General features: G+C 33.5%; 1 protein-coding gene across 1 annotated transcript; it reads right to left on the bottom strand.

The window, feature by feature from the left end:
• Positions 1-2,307: 2,307 nt before the first annotated feature.
• LOC149817895 (uncharacterized) lies at positions 2,308-3,063 on the bottom strand. Its single transcript, XM_089986108.1, has one exon. It carries the CDS (start codon positions 3,061-3,063, stop codon positions 2,308-2,310), a length of 756 nt encoding a protein of 251 aa, XP_089842234.1.
• Between the last annotated feature and the right edge of the window lie 10,566 nt (positions 3,064-13,629).

Genomic DNA, 13,629 nt, shown 5'->3' with positions numbered 1-13,629 from the left:
CTACATCGTATAAGCTTTCGCGCGCATTTGGATCCTGGATCGTAGATCGGTGTGTACCGAGTCCATCGTAGTATTGCATCATGTTCCCTGTCTACTGACATAAAATGCATTTCCTACAAAACTCATATGCATCTTTGTGGAGTGTCGGCCAATAAAATCCAGATTGCAACACCTTGGCGGCAGTCTTCCTACTACTAAAATGACCTCCACAAGCTAGGGAATGACAAAAAATACAAGACAAACTCATACTTCTCCTCTGGGATTCACCTCATGACAATTTGGTCTGCATAATATTTGAATAATTCTGGTTCATTCTAGTAGTAATGTCTCACCTGCGCAAGAAATTGATCTCTCTCATTCTTAGTCTAATACACGGGAACCTGACTGGTCACCAGATAGTTTACAATATCAGCAAACCAAGGCAATTGTGATGCCCCTACTGCTCTGATCCACTCATTCAGAAAAGAATCATTGATCGATCTCTGATCCTCTATAGAATCCATACCAGCCTAGAAAGATGGTCTGCTACTACGTTCTCACTACTTTTTGTGTCTCGAATCTTGAGATCAAACTCTTATAGTAGCAAGACTCACCGAATGAGTCTAGGTTTGGTGTCTTTCTTGCTGAAAAGATATTTCAATACAGCATGATCAGAATAGACAATCACCTTGGAGCCAAGAAGATAGAACCTGAACTTGTTCAATGCAAATACTACCACAAGCAATTCCTTCTCTGCCATCGTGTAATTCATTTGAGCATCTGACAGAGTCTTGCTTGCATAGTATATCACATACGGCTTTCTATCAATTCTCTGTCCTAAAATAGCTCCTATGGCATAATCGGACACATCACACATAAACTCAAATGGTAACGTCTAATCAGAAGATCTCAAAATCAGGGCAGTGGTCAAGGTATCCTTGAGTGTCTTGAATGCCTTCCTACAATCTACATCAAAATCAAAGGGTTGATCCTTAGACAATAAAGCATACAACGGTCAAGAGATTTTGCTAAAATTCTTAATGAACTATCGACAAAATCCTGCATGCCCTAAGAATGAACACACATGTCTCACTGTGGTAAGTGGAGTCAATCGTGAAATTGACTCTACCTTAGCTCTATCCACTTATATCTCCCTTCTGGACACAATATGTCTGAGAACTATCCCCTCCTAGACCATAAAGTGGCTCTTCTCCCAACTGAGCATGGGATTGGTCTTCATACATCGCTTGAGTACTCTTGTCAATTTGTAGAAACAATCTTCAAATGAAGATCCATACACTGAAAAATCATCCATAAAAATCTCCATGACATCATCCACCATGTCAGAGAAAATAGCCATCATGCACCACTGAAATGTTGTCAGAGCATTACATAGCCCAAACGACATGCGTCTAAATGCAAAAGTGTCATACAGACAGGTGAATGTGGTCTTCTCTTGATCATTAGGATAAACAACTACTTGATTATATCCAAAATATTCATCTAAGAAGCAATAGTAGCTCTGTCTGACGAGTCTCATAAAAATCTGGTCGATGAATGACAACAAGAAGTGATCCTTTCGTGTTGCAGCATTCAACTTTCTATAATCTATACACACTCGCCACCCTGTGGTGGTCCTCATAGGAATACTCTCCCCTTTCTCATTCTCCACAACAGTGAGTCCAGACTTCTTAGAAACCACCTGAACTGGACTAACCCACTGGCTATTTGAAATGAGATAGATTATCTCAACATCTAACCACTTGACCACCTCCTTCTTCACCACTTCTTTCATATTGGGATTCAATCTCCTCTGCATATCTCACACTGGCTTGAAATCCTCATCACAATATATATTGTGCATGCAGAAGGAAGGGTCTATCCCTCTAAGTTCTGGTATTGCCCAGCAGATTACTGCCTTGTACTCTCTCAATACCTCAATCGGTCTAGACTCCTGCTCTTCAGTGAGGTGCACAAAAATGATTACAGGCAATGTCTCTTTGACTCCTAGATATGCATACTTGAGCGAATCCGGTAAGGGCTTCAACTCAAGCTTTGGAGGAGACTCAATTGAAGATCTAGCTGGTGTCTCAACAAGTGGTGGGAAAGGTTCAACATTCCCTCTCCAAGAAAGGGTACAAAATGTAACAGAATACACATCTATGCTATCGCTAGGTTATCTTTTATGGTACAATACAATTCCAAGGGATCACATGTCATGTACACCTCAGGATGTGCCTCCACTATCTCCTGAACAATATCAATCTGAAAGCATGCCTCATCTCCAGCTGGACCCATAGCGGCATTGAATATGTTTAATCTGACCTTTCAGTTGTAGAATGATAGGTCCATGGCTTCGGTCCTACAATTAATGCATGCATTGACAGTCACCAAGAATGGCTTGCCTAAAATGATCAGAGTCTGGCACTGGCTATCCACACCCTCCTTATCCAAGATAATGAAATTGATCAAGAAATAGAAATCCTTCACTTTCACCAGCACATCCACCAAGATACCTCTCAACACTTTAATGAAACGATCTGCTAGTTGGAGTGTCATTAGGGTCGGTTTCATCTCTCCTAGCCCAAATGAATCATAGAAATATCCTGACAAGATATTCACACTTCCCTCAAGATCTAACAATGCACGCTCTATCTGGATATTTCCTATGACACAAGAAATAATAAGGATGCTAGGGTCCTTGAGCTTTGATGAAGTCTGATGCTGAAGCACCGAACTCACCTGCTCGGTTAGAAGAACCATGGTAGAAACTTTTCCTCTGGATTTTTTCTTTTGGGTACACAGTTCCTTGAGGAATTTGGCATATGTCGGCACCTGCTGAATGGCATCAAGCAAGGATAAGTTGATTCGTACATGCTTGAAGATCTCAAGCATGTCCTGTACCTTGGTTTCTTGCCTTCCTATGACTGTTGGGGATTCTAAGGCCTTTGGATAGGGTGGTTTGAGAATATTTGTCGAGAGATCCTTCTCCTTCTGAGGAGACTCACTTCTATCCTTATCCTCAACTCGGGGAGATGACTGAGCTGAAGTAGAAGGCTTGGTCATGCCTGGATCATCTGTCATCTATCTCGACTCAACATGATACTCACGTCCACTCCTAAGGGCCATACCTGATTTGGCATGTTACTGCTCTGTAACTGTCATATACAGGCCACCAGACATATGTTCCTTGCCCTTAGGATTCATGACAACTTGGCTCAACAAACTACCCTCTATTCTTATGTTCAGATCCTATGCTAACTAACACATTTGTGTCTCTAACTTTGCAATGAATTGCGTATGTGAGTTTAACATTTGATTGCACTTCTTGAAGGCATTTTGGTTAGAAACTTTTACTTCCTAAAATGCCTGAAGAAGTCTCTCCAAAAAAGATGTCTGTTGTGAAGGCTCCCGTAGGGCAATGGAGAGATAAGTAGAAGCTTGAGGATAGCTAGGCCTCTGATATGTTTGAGTGAATGAATGAGGTCGAGCCTGTTGTGGTGGAGAGATCAGAGTGGAAGCCTGCAGATTATTCCATAAAAAATTAGGATGATTACGCCAACCGGAATTATCTATAGATGAAAATGGGTTGTTCAAGGGTTTGGCGAATCCTTGAGCAACTTGAACTTGCTCCTTCATAAATTCAGGATACTGAGTTGCCGAAGGACAATCAGTGACAATATATACCAGAATGGCATACAGAGCACACACCGTATGTGTTTGGGATGGGCCGACAAGAAGTTGATCCAGCTTTTGAGAAAGCATGTCCACTTTTCTCTGCAACTCAACAGTCAGACCAATTTCTAAGACACCACCCCGCTTTGTCCTGCTGGGTGTATCTTTCTCAGCACGAGAAGTAGAGACATGATGTAAATAATTTTTTGCCAGAGTATTAAACAATCTCCATGCCACATCCTCACTCTTCAACATGAATGCCCTCCCACATGAAGAGTCGATCATCTGATGATTCCTGTCGGGCAATCTATCCTAAAAACTCTGCACCAGTTGCTATTTCGGCACCTGATGATGGAGACATTTTCTAAGAAGATCCTTTATTATTTTCTAGGTCTCATGAAATTGCTCACTATCTAGTTCAGAAAAACTTATGATGGCTCGCCTAAACTGGTTGGTCCTACCAATGGGAAAATATTTCTTTAAGAACTCCTTTAGTAACTGATCCCATGACCCTATTTCAATGGTGTCTAAGGATTTTAGCCAGTATTTGGCCTTATCCTTTAATGAAAACGAAAAAAGGGTCAACTTCAATGCATCGTCCCCAAAGTTTTGGATCTTCACGGTAGACCAAATTTTGAGGAACTCGTCTAAATGCCTATAGGGATCTTCATGACTAAGGCTATAAAAGGAAGGAAGCATTTGTATCACACGGGCCTTAATCTTATACTGTGGCGCCCCTACATTGGGTCTTCTAATACAAGACGCTTGGGTGTACTCCGTGGGTAGGAAGTACTCCCTCAAAGGGTGCGTAAGAGAAGAGCAGGCTCTATTTCATCCATTTTTCTTGGACCTCGAGGATAATGAATAATTCTCTCAGGATTGTCGACAAAGGGATGCAACGAGTTACCTAAAGTCCTTTGCCCTTGCATACACTGGTGCTTGGACCAGGTATGCACACAAACCTAACTCTATGAACAAACTATACTAAACAAATGAAAGTGAACCTATATGTACTTAGTATGTTAAAACCTGAATCTATCTAACTATGTTAGAAACTAACTACACAAACATTAATAAAGCAAGGAAGTGAACTATTTTCCTTTCGCTCTTTTCTGGCAATGGCACCAAAAATTTGGTGTAATTTTTCTTGTAAAACAAATTTCAAAACAATATTTTCAATAAAAACTCGTGCAAACTATACACCAAATAATAAGAAATCGGCTCACACTAGTGGCAAGACCGAGTCAAACTCAGGGAATAGGAATAAGGGAAATGCATAATTCACTTTGATTCCTCACTTTATTAATATCTCAAAAATGAAAGAAATTACAATATTCATAAGTACACTTCTGATGAATAAATAAAAATAATAGAATCCTAATCTAAATTCTAGGACTCCAGTGTAAGCTACAGAAGCCAAATATTGATCTTCAATACTCGGCCTCCTACATATACATGAAAAACCTACAAAATAACCTAATCTATGCAAACTCAAGCAATAATGTTAGTATCTAAATTATCTAACTTAATTAAAACAAGAATAGAAGAAAGCACTATGTAATTTTAATAAAACAATTAACAACTAAGTACCTAACTAAGAAAGCAGTAACTAATAGAATTCAGATCACTAACAAGCAAATAAACTAATACTAATACTAATACTTATACTAACACTAATAAAATTACAACTACACTACATTAAGTGACTAACTATTTACAAAACTACAAAACAAGTAAAGCAAACAATTAAATAAATAACTAATTAATTAACTAAATTTCTCTATTCTAATTTTCTAACTTCTAAAAAAAACTAGACCCTACTCTAATCTAAAAACATTCAAAAAAATAACAGAATTAAAAAGCAAAACCTAATTCTAAAGGAAATGACTAAACTATTTAACTACTAGTCAAGTAGGACACATTAAGACAAACTATGGAAAATCAGAAGTTTAGATGGGTAAACGAGGTCAGATAGTCGTAGAATTTTGCAAAAACACTCTTTAAACACTTAGTTACCAGACCCAATTTACAGAATCTAAAAATTCTACCAAAATTCACAGAAAATGAATTTTAAAGTTACGAAATTGCCCCTAGATAGCAATGCAGTCAAACAGAAATTTTGGTGCCCCTTAGTGGACCCCACTATGGCTAATTCGAATTACTAAAAATAAAAGATTAATTTGAATTAATAAGTAAAGAAAGCACTTAAATAAATTACTAAAATTAATCTAGTGAACAAGAAAGGCAAGGTTTAAAAAGGTAAGAAATAAAAACGTCTATCTACACTAAAGACTTCCTAAATTAATTACTAAAAAGAGCACTTACTTTAATAAAAGCAAATCAAATAAAATATAGCAACTATTTTAATGAATTCAAAATAAGAAACTCCCTAAGTCTAAAAAAATCAACCAAATTACTTACCTAAATTAACCTAAATGCCGATTTCTAGAAACCCTAATTAAAAGTCAAAGCATACTAAAAAACAATATGCTAACCTAATTACTAATTACCTTATTAAAATACACTATCCTAAATTTAATTAACCTAAATTAACCGAATTTGATCAAATAAAAATTAATGACATAAATAAAAAATTGTAAAACAAGCTATACTACTCGACTAACCCCAAAACCGAATATGTAATAATATCCTAACTAATTGACTACAATTGATTTCAACAATTAATAAAAGAATATGCCACCTAATTAACTAATGTTAACTTGCTGTTAAAATCCAGAATTAGAATTAGTAAAATTAATGCTAATGATTAGCCCTAACCGAATCACTAGCTTAAGGACATCCAACCCTAATCGATTAACTCTAACTGACAAACTCTGGGGATCAGATTGTTACAAGTTGGATATAGCTGCATCTAGAACACGACCAGACTTCTAAAACAATATAAAATCCTCATTTGATTAACTAAAAACAAAATTAAAAAAAATGGAAAACAATTCTATGTACACTATTCATTCGACTGCATCATTTAAGGTTGAAATCGATGTTGCTCGATCCAATTGGCTGAATAGAAAAAGGGTCGGTTCTTGCTCATGCAAGAACACAATCAAACATAGACCCACGCCCGAACATGATACAACTCGACACAACTCTAACTAGATGGAAGGGATGAGAAGACTCACCTCAAAGGTTGTGCGACGATTTGGGGGAAGAAAGAGCAGTTAACATGATTGGAAAGCACACCTTTATATTTTAAATGGGCAGCAATACGCTCCAAGTTGCTGTAATCATCCAAGAGTCGAGCTACGAAGGGGAAGGTTTGTGGTGAAGAGAAGAACGAGGACCAGTTGAAGGGAGAACACGACCGATCCTCGGTGATGGTAGATGGCAAGCCGAATCCGAGTAGAACTCCCACACAATCTGCAACACCTATGAAAATAAAATGGCAGCACATACACCAAGAATAAACAAAAACAAATAAATAGAAGAAGCAAAAGAAAGAAAAACATCAAAAGGAGAGAGAGAGAGAGAGAGAGGGAGGGGGGGCAACTTTTTCCAAAAGACCAAAAACGTGTTGACTAGGGTTTTCTAGACTATTTAAGTTACTAAACTTATTCCTAATTCTAATAACTACCTTAAACAAACTTTATTTCTAATTACTTACTATAACTATTTAATATTACAAAAACTACCTAACTACTTACTATGAGGGGTTTTTTGTAAAAAATCATGGAATATGCATTGGATCACATGGGTTTATGGATCTTTTGAGTTTGGATCTTGCCCATGATCCAAGATTAATTCTTTGGATCAGATCTGGAACTAATTTACCTTAAAGTTCACTCTAATTACCTTGAAAGTGCTATATTTTCTCTATTTTGGCTCAGATTCTAGTGAATTTCGAACCATGGCTTTCTTGCACCTAAATCCACTAATACATGGGTTTTTATCTTTTAATTTACATAAAAATGCATGAATAATGTATGAAAATGATATGCATTTCATGTATCATCAGACACTAATGCTTAAATAGAAGTTTTTGAGCTTAAAATGAACAATGGAGAGGCTTTGTGGGGAGATGAAGGGCTAAGCCTAGTCAAACCCTTCACAAAGGTACACTCTTACCTCATGCTTACAACTCTATCACAGAAAAGGAAAATCCTCTATCCCAAGAAAACTCTTTGCATGACTTATACATGAAAATGTGCATGACTCTTCTCTCCTTTTACAACTCTTACAAAAATTCAAAAAGAACCAATAGGGTGGTGGGGTCTCCACATCTCTTCAATCCTTAATAACCATAGGAACCCTTAAAATGGGTTGGGGTTTGACCCATTATATGGTTGGATTGGCCTAAATCGCCAACTCTAAAAATTGCCACAAGTCCAAAAATGTTAAATAAAAAAATGCCCAAATATTTTTTTGATATATATTTAATAAATATAACTTGGTTATATTGTGAACTTCAATAATAATAGGCTAATCTCTTATTAGGTTCCCCATTGGATCCAACTAATTAGATATGCTCCAAGCTTACAATACAGTAATTTAATTTAGCTAATTTATTTCTCAATAAAAATTTTATTTTTACTATCAAATAAATTTTGTAATAATCTTTAATTCTCACAACAAATCATAACATGTAGGAAACTTAAGATCTTTTTGCAAAGATTAATTATTTTCAATCAATTAACTAACTAGTTAAAACTCAAAAATTAACTAAATATTCGTTCAATATGCAAAAACACATAACAATTAATTTTTAAGGTTAATTATATCATAACAAATCTAAAATGATAATTACACCAAGAGTTAACATGCATGTCAATTTCTATTAAAATTAAGAATAAAGCTTTTTATTCAACAATATAATTTTTATAAATTTAGAAAATTCGCTGATCTTACACAATTACATATATAAAAATCTGATTTTTGATACACATATACATGGTATAATTTCTCACATATCAAATATGATTTTATGTGCGCATACACATTGCACAGTCGCATACAATAAATCTGATTTTCTATGCACACAAGTTTTGCACAACCATACATATAAATTCTAATTTTTGGTACACATAGGCATGACACAATCCATACATTTCAAATATGATTTTATCATGTACATATAAACATTGCACAATTACCTACAACAAATCAGATTTTATGTGCATATAATTATTGCATGAATTCATATATAATATTTGAATTTTTGTGCATATAACCATAGCACCAACATACTTACCAAATTTAATTTTTTTTTGTATATAAACATCACAACAAATCTAAAAATTTCTGTATACATGAGCACCATATAAATTCAAAAAAAATTGTGCATACAAGCACCAATTCAAATATGCAATTTATGTACACATGAATACTAATTCAATTTTGAAAATTTGGTGCACTCTTAAATATGGAATTTTTGTACATGGTTTCACATATTCAAATCTGAAAATTTTGTGCTCACTTGCACGTATTCAAATCTGAAAATTCTATGCACACTTGCACATATTAAAGTTTGAAAATTTTGTGCACACTTACACATAATAAAATCTGAAATTTTGATGCACTCTTATACATATTCAAATCTAAAATTTTTGTGCATTCTTGCACATATTCAAATATAAAAATTCTATGCATACTTGCACATATTCAAATTTAAAAATTCTGTGCACACTTCTCATATTCAAATTTGAAAATTCCTTACAAACATTTATTCTATCAAATCTGAAACATATGTGCATATGTGCATACTATCAAAACTGAATTTTATCATATACATGAATTCTATCAAATATAAAATTTTTATGCACATGAATATATTATCAAAATTGAATTTTAATTGTCATATGCATTTCATCAAATCTAAAATTTCTATACACATATGCACATCACCAAATATGAAATTAAACACCATGTTAAATTTATATTTGCATGAATTAAAAATCCAATCATATAATTAAATTTAGATTTGCATGAGACATCATTTTAATGCTTCAATAATTTCATACTTGCATAACAACATGGTTTTAATCTATGTATAAATTCAGTTATGCATAAAAACACATTTATAATGCATGTATACATTTAGATTTGCATAAAAATATATTTTTAATGCATGTATAAGTTCAGATTTGCATATAACTATTATTCTAACATATGAATAAATTCATCTCATATAAACATGATTGTAACACATGAATAAATTAAAATTTATATAAAACTTAGCTCTAACATGCATATATGATTCATATTTGAGAAAAAACCAATCATAACACATTAGTTTATTCTAATTTGCATAAGATATCATTCCAATATGCATTTAAAATTAATATTAACATAATCCTTCATTCTAACATACATATAAAATCTCAATTTGAGAGAATCCCCAATTCTAATACATGAATTGATTCTAATTTTCATGAAATATAATTTCAATATGCATTTAAAATTATGATTATTAAAATCCTTAATTCTAACATGCATATAGAAATCAAATTAAGAAAAATCCTTAATTCTAATGCATAAATTAATTCTAATTTGCATGAAACATCATTCTAATATGCATTTAAAATTAGGATTAACAAAATCCCTAATTCTAACATGCATATAAAAATCAAAATTGAGAAAATATCTAATTCTAATACATGAATTACTTATAATTTCTTTAGAATTTGATTCTAACATGCATTTAAAACATAGATTTACACAAAAACCTAATTCTAACGTGCATTTAGAATTCAGATTTAACATGCTTTAGATCTTTACAACTATATAAAGTTAGAGTATTTTTTAAATCTTGTGTAGAAATTGAATTCTCAAAAAGACCAAGTGAGAATTCTCAAACTTGTGAAAGAGAAAATCCCCTCTACCAAATTCATGAATGAGAGGGTGTGAGGGCCTCCTTCTTCAAAACGTGAATGGGAGAAAAAAGATAGCCTCTCTCCAAATTAGTGAGTTGAGAGATAATCGTCTCCTCCAAAATGCCAATGATAGGGAGAGATGGGTGAGTGAATATCTTCTTCTTCAAGATGTGAGTGAGAGAGAGCAATGAAAGAGAGAGCTCAAAAAATCATGAACTAGGGAAGAGTGCATGCCTTGATCTTGAGATTCAGAGATCAGTGAAATTGAGGGTGAGATGAGGGGTTACAAATAATGAGGAAATTAGCTAGGGTTAGGGTTTGTAGTATGAGGAAAAAAGATAGAAGGGAGGTCAACTTTTGTAAAGAGGGAGAGAGCTAGGGGTGGCGGCTAGGGGGGGGGGGGGATGGGGGGTTGGAGAGAGAAAGGGAGAAACTTTTACAAGCTTTTCCACTCATCTACTAGGGTTTCCCTAATGGGTGTCCCCACCACCACACTCCAAATAGGGGAAAGAGAGGAGAAGAAGCTTCTCCCTTCTTTTCATATGGGATGCCCTCATTGGTTAATTATAAAATATTATTTAAATGCCTTCTAAATTAATTATTAATTTAAATATAATTCTAACTACATATTAATTCAATTTAAATCAGTAATTAAATGCATATTTAATTTAAAATCAATAATTAAATGCCAAATAAAAACTTAAATGCAATTTAAATCTCAGTTAAAGTTGCACACCATATTTTGGTAAAATTCCACTTTTATTTCTGAATAATCATGAAAAATTTATAAAAAATTCTTGAATTTTATATTGACTCCAATATAAAATTTCATGAACTATACTTGAAGTCATGTATTAATTGGACCTTTGGGTCAGGACCTAGGTCTTAATAAGGTCTTCTTATTTATCACCATACCCAGACTGTATAGGGTTTGGTATAGGTCGGGTTTGAGTAAACTTGACCCGTTGACACCTATATGTACAACACACCAAAAAGGGTATCAAAGACCTTTAGTCGGTTCCACCTAGAAGGAAAAAGAATGTCAGTGGACTAAGTCAGTTAGGCTAACTCGATAGGTTCAATATATGTCACACGTGAAATTTTTTTTATGAAAAAAAGTCTGTGTAAGATCATCAATCAATATTTAAGTAAGACAAAATTATAACATTTGATTGCAATCAAGTAGCAATACATAAAAGATATCATATCACATGTTTTGTACATAAGGTCTGAAATCTTTTATTGCATGGTTATATAAATGCTAGTATTAAATTCATTGTCTTTTACCCTTTTATTCATTATGTATATTTCTGTAGTGGATGTACTCTTGCAATCTAATATTGTTTTATCCACTATAAGAGTAAATAATCATGCATTTTTTAAATTATGAACACATCTACTTGCATGAATTGAGAACCATATGATTGACATGAATATCTATGAGATGTATTTATATGCATCATTCTTTTGTGATGATTCATGTAGAATTTTTTCCCAATAGAAAAATATGTGAATATCATCAAGTTCAAGTCACAAGTTTAAAACTTACATATGCATGCGCCTGGTTGTAAACACTAAAGTTTGACATGTTCCTTGTTATAAACACTAAAGTTTGACATGCTCCTTATATAAAAAATGAACATAATTTTTCTCTCATAAGGTTGTGAATGGGCAAGATAATATTTATGAAAAATTGTGATTTCATGTCAAAACATATGACAACTTGCTATTCGTTAATTAAATTTATGAGAAACAAGTTGCCCTATTTTTTTTAGCACAAAAGCAATGCTTATAATTTTGTTAACTGTAAAAATTGATAAAGTGAAATTATATTATCTTCAAAAAGTTATTTAGGTCAAGTGGAAGATGTTGAATATTTTATATTGCCTTGCATAACTTTTGATAAAATTTACGGATATTCAAATATGACCATGACTAGATTCATGAATTGTTGTTTTTATATTGCATGCAATTATGACTTGTGGAAGACCTTATCATAGTTTTACTAGTTTTGGTTTGCAGGATGAACTCATTTGAAAACTTATATAAGTTATGTCAATTTTGACAAAAAAATGTCAGCCTTAAAACTTTGAATACATTCCTTTTGATATATCACAAATCAGGTTAGGGGTATAAGCCCGAGTGAGTAGGGGTGATGCAGTGTATTTTATTATTTTTCTGCAATAGGGTCTCTTGAAGATGATGCATTCAAGAGATATACCTACTCACGATGCTAGTATGGAAAAATTACTTGAGAACCCAACAGAGATAGTGGAGCATGCAACACACATGCTTGCAGTAGACCCAACATTATCTCTCTGTCAATTAAGAATTTTGATATACTTAGGAGCAGATAGCCTTATTGAAAAGAAACAATAATAACCACACTTATTAGTAGCCTTCGAGATATGATTGACTATATGAACTCTGGTATTTGACAATCTATGTGTTCTATAATGGTACTGTATGTTTATGTACTAGGCGAGCAAAGTTTTTTTTTATGTTAATTCGTAATGGTAACTGATGTTAGCTCATTATATTAAGGCCAAACCTCTAGTACATCTTTCAACGTGGTCCTAGTTAGTATGCTAGCAAATATGCATATATTGAGTAAAAGTCATGATTTGGTAGACAAGAATTTTGTAAATATTATTTTAGAGACATGTTTGTAATTATTATATTTGTTAAATTTTATTTTTGGTATCCCTAAAATCTCTACAACTTTTAAAATTTTATTTTAATTAAAATTATTACTTAATGAGGGATGTCCTTATCAATTAAGAAAGTGTAGTTGAAAGTTGGCATCAACTAAAACTTTTTTTTTTAATCGGAGACTGAAATCCCCATACTTTATAAATAGAGGGTCTCACTCTAGGCAGGAGTAATAGAGAAATCGTTCTGGGTAACCTTGTACCATGTATTCAAGAAACAGGTCGAGGTTCACCTCCTTCAGTGTGCTCCTAAACCTAGGGTAAACACAAAAGTTTTCTCCCAATTCTATTTTGATGGTGATTCAAGTTAAAGTAAGTTGATATAGCCTTGTGCCTTATTTTTTTTATTTTTCAATCAACATGGATTTAAGAACTTTGATAGGTGAAATATACATTTTCTTTTTCTCATTTTTTAATATCATTATTTATTTATATAT

Source organism: Nuphar pumila, chromosome 13 (genome assembly GCF_984573655.1).
Source record: "Nuphar pumila chromosome 13, dmNupPumi1.hap1.1, whole genome shotgun sequence".
NCBI classification, from domain to species: domain Eukaryota; kingdom Viridiplantae; phylum Streptophyta; class Magnoliopsida; order Nymphaeales; family Nymphaeaceae; genus Nuphar; species Nuphar pumila.
Note: the sequence above shows the minus strand (reverse complement) of the source record. Positions and strands in the feature narration are given on the sequence as shown.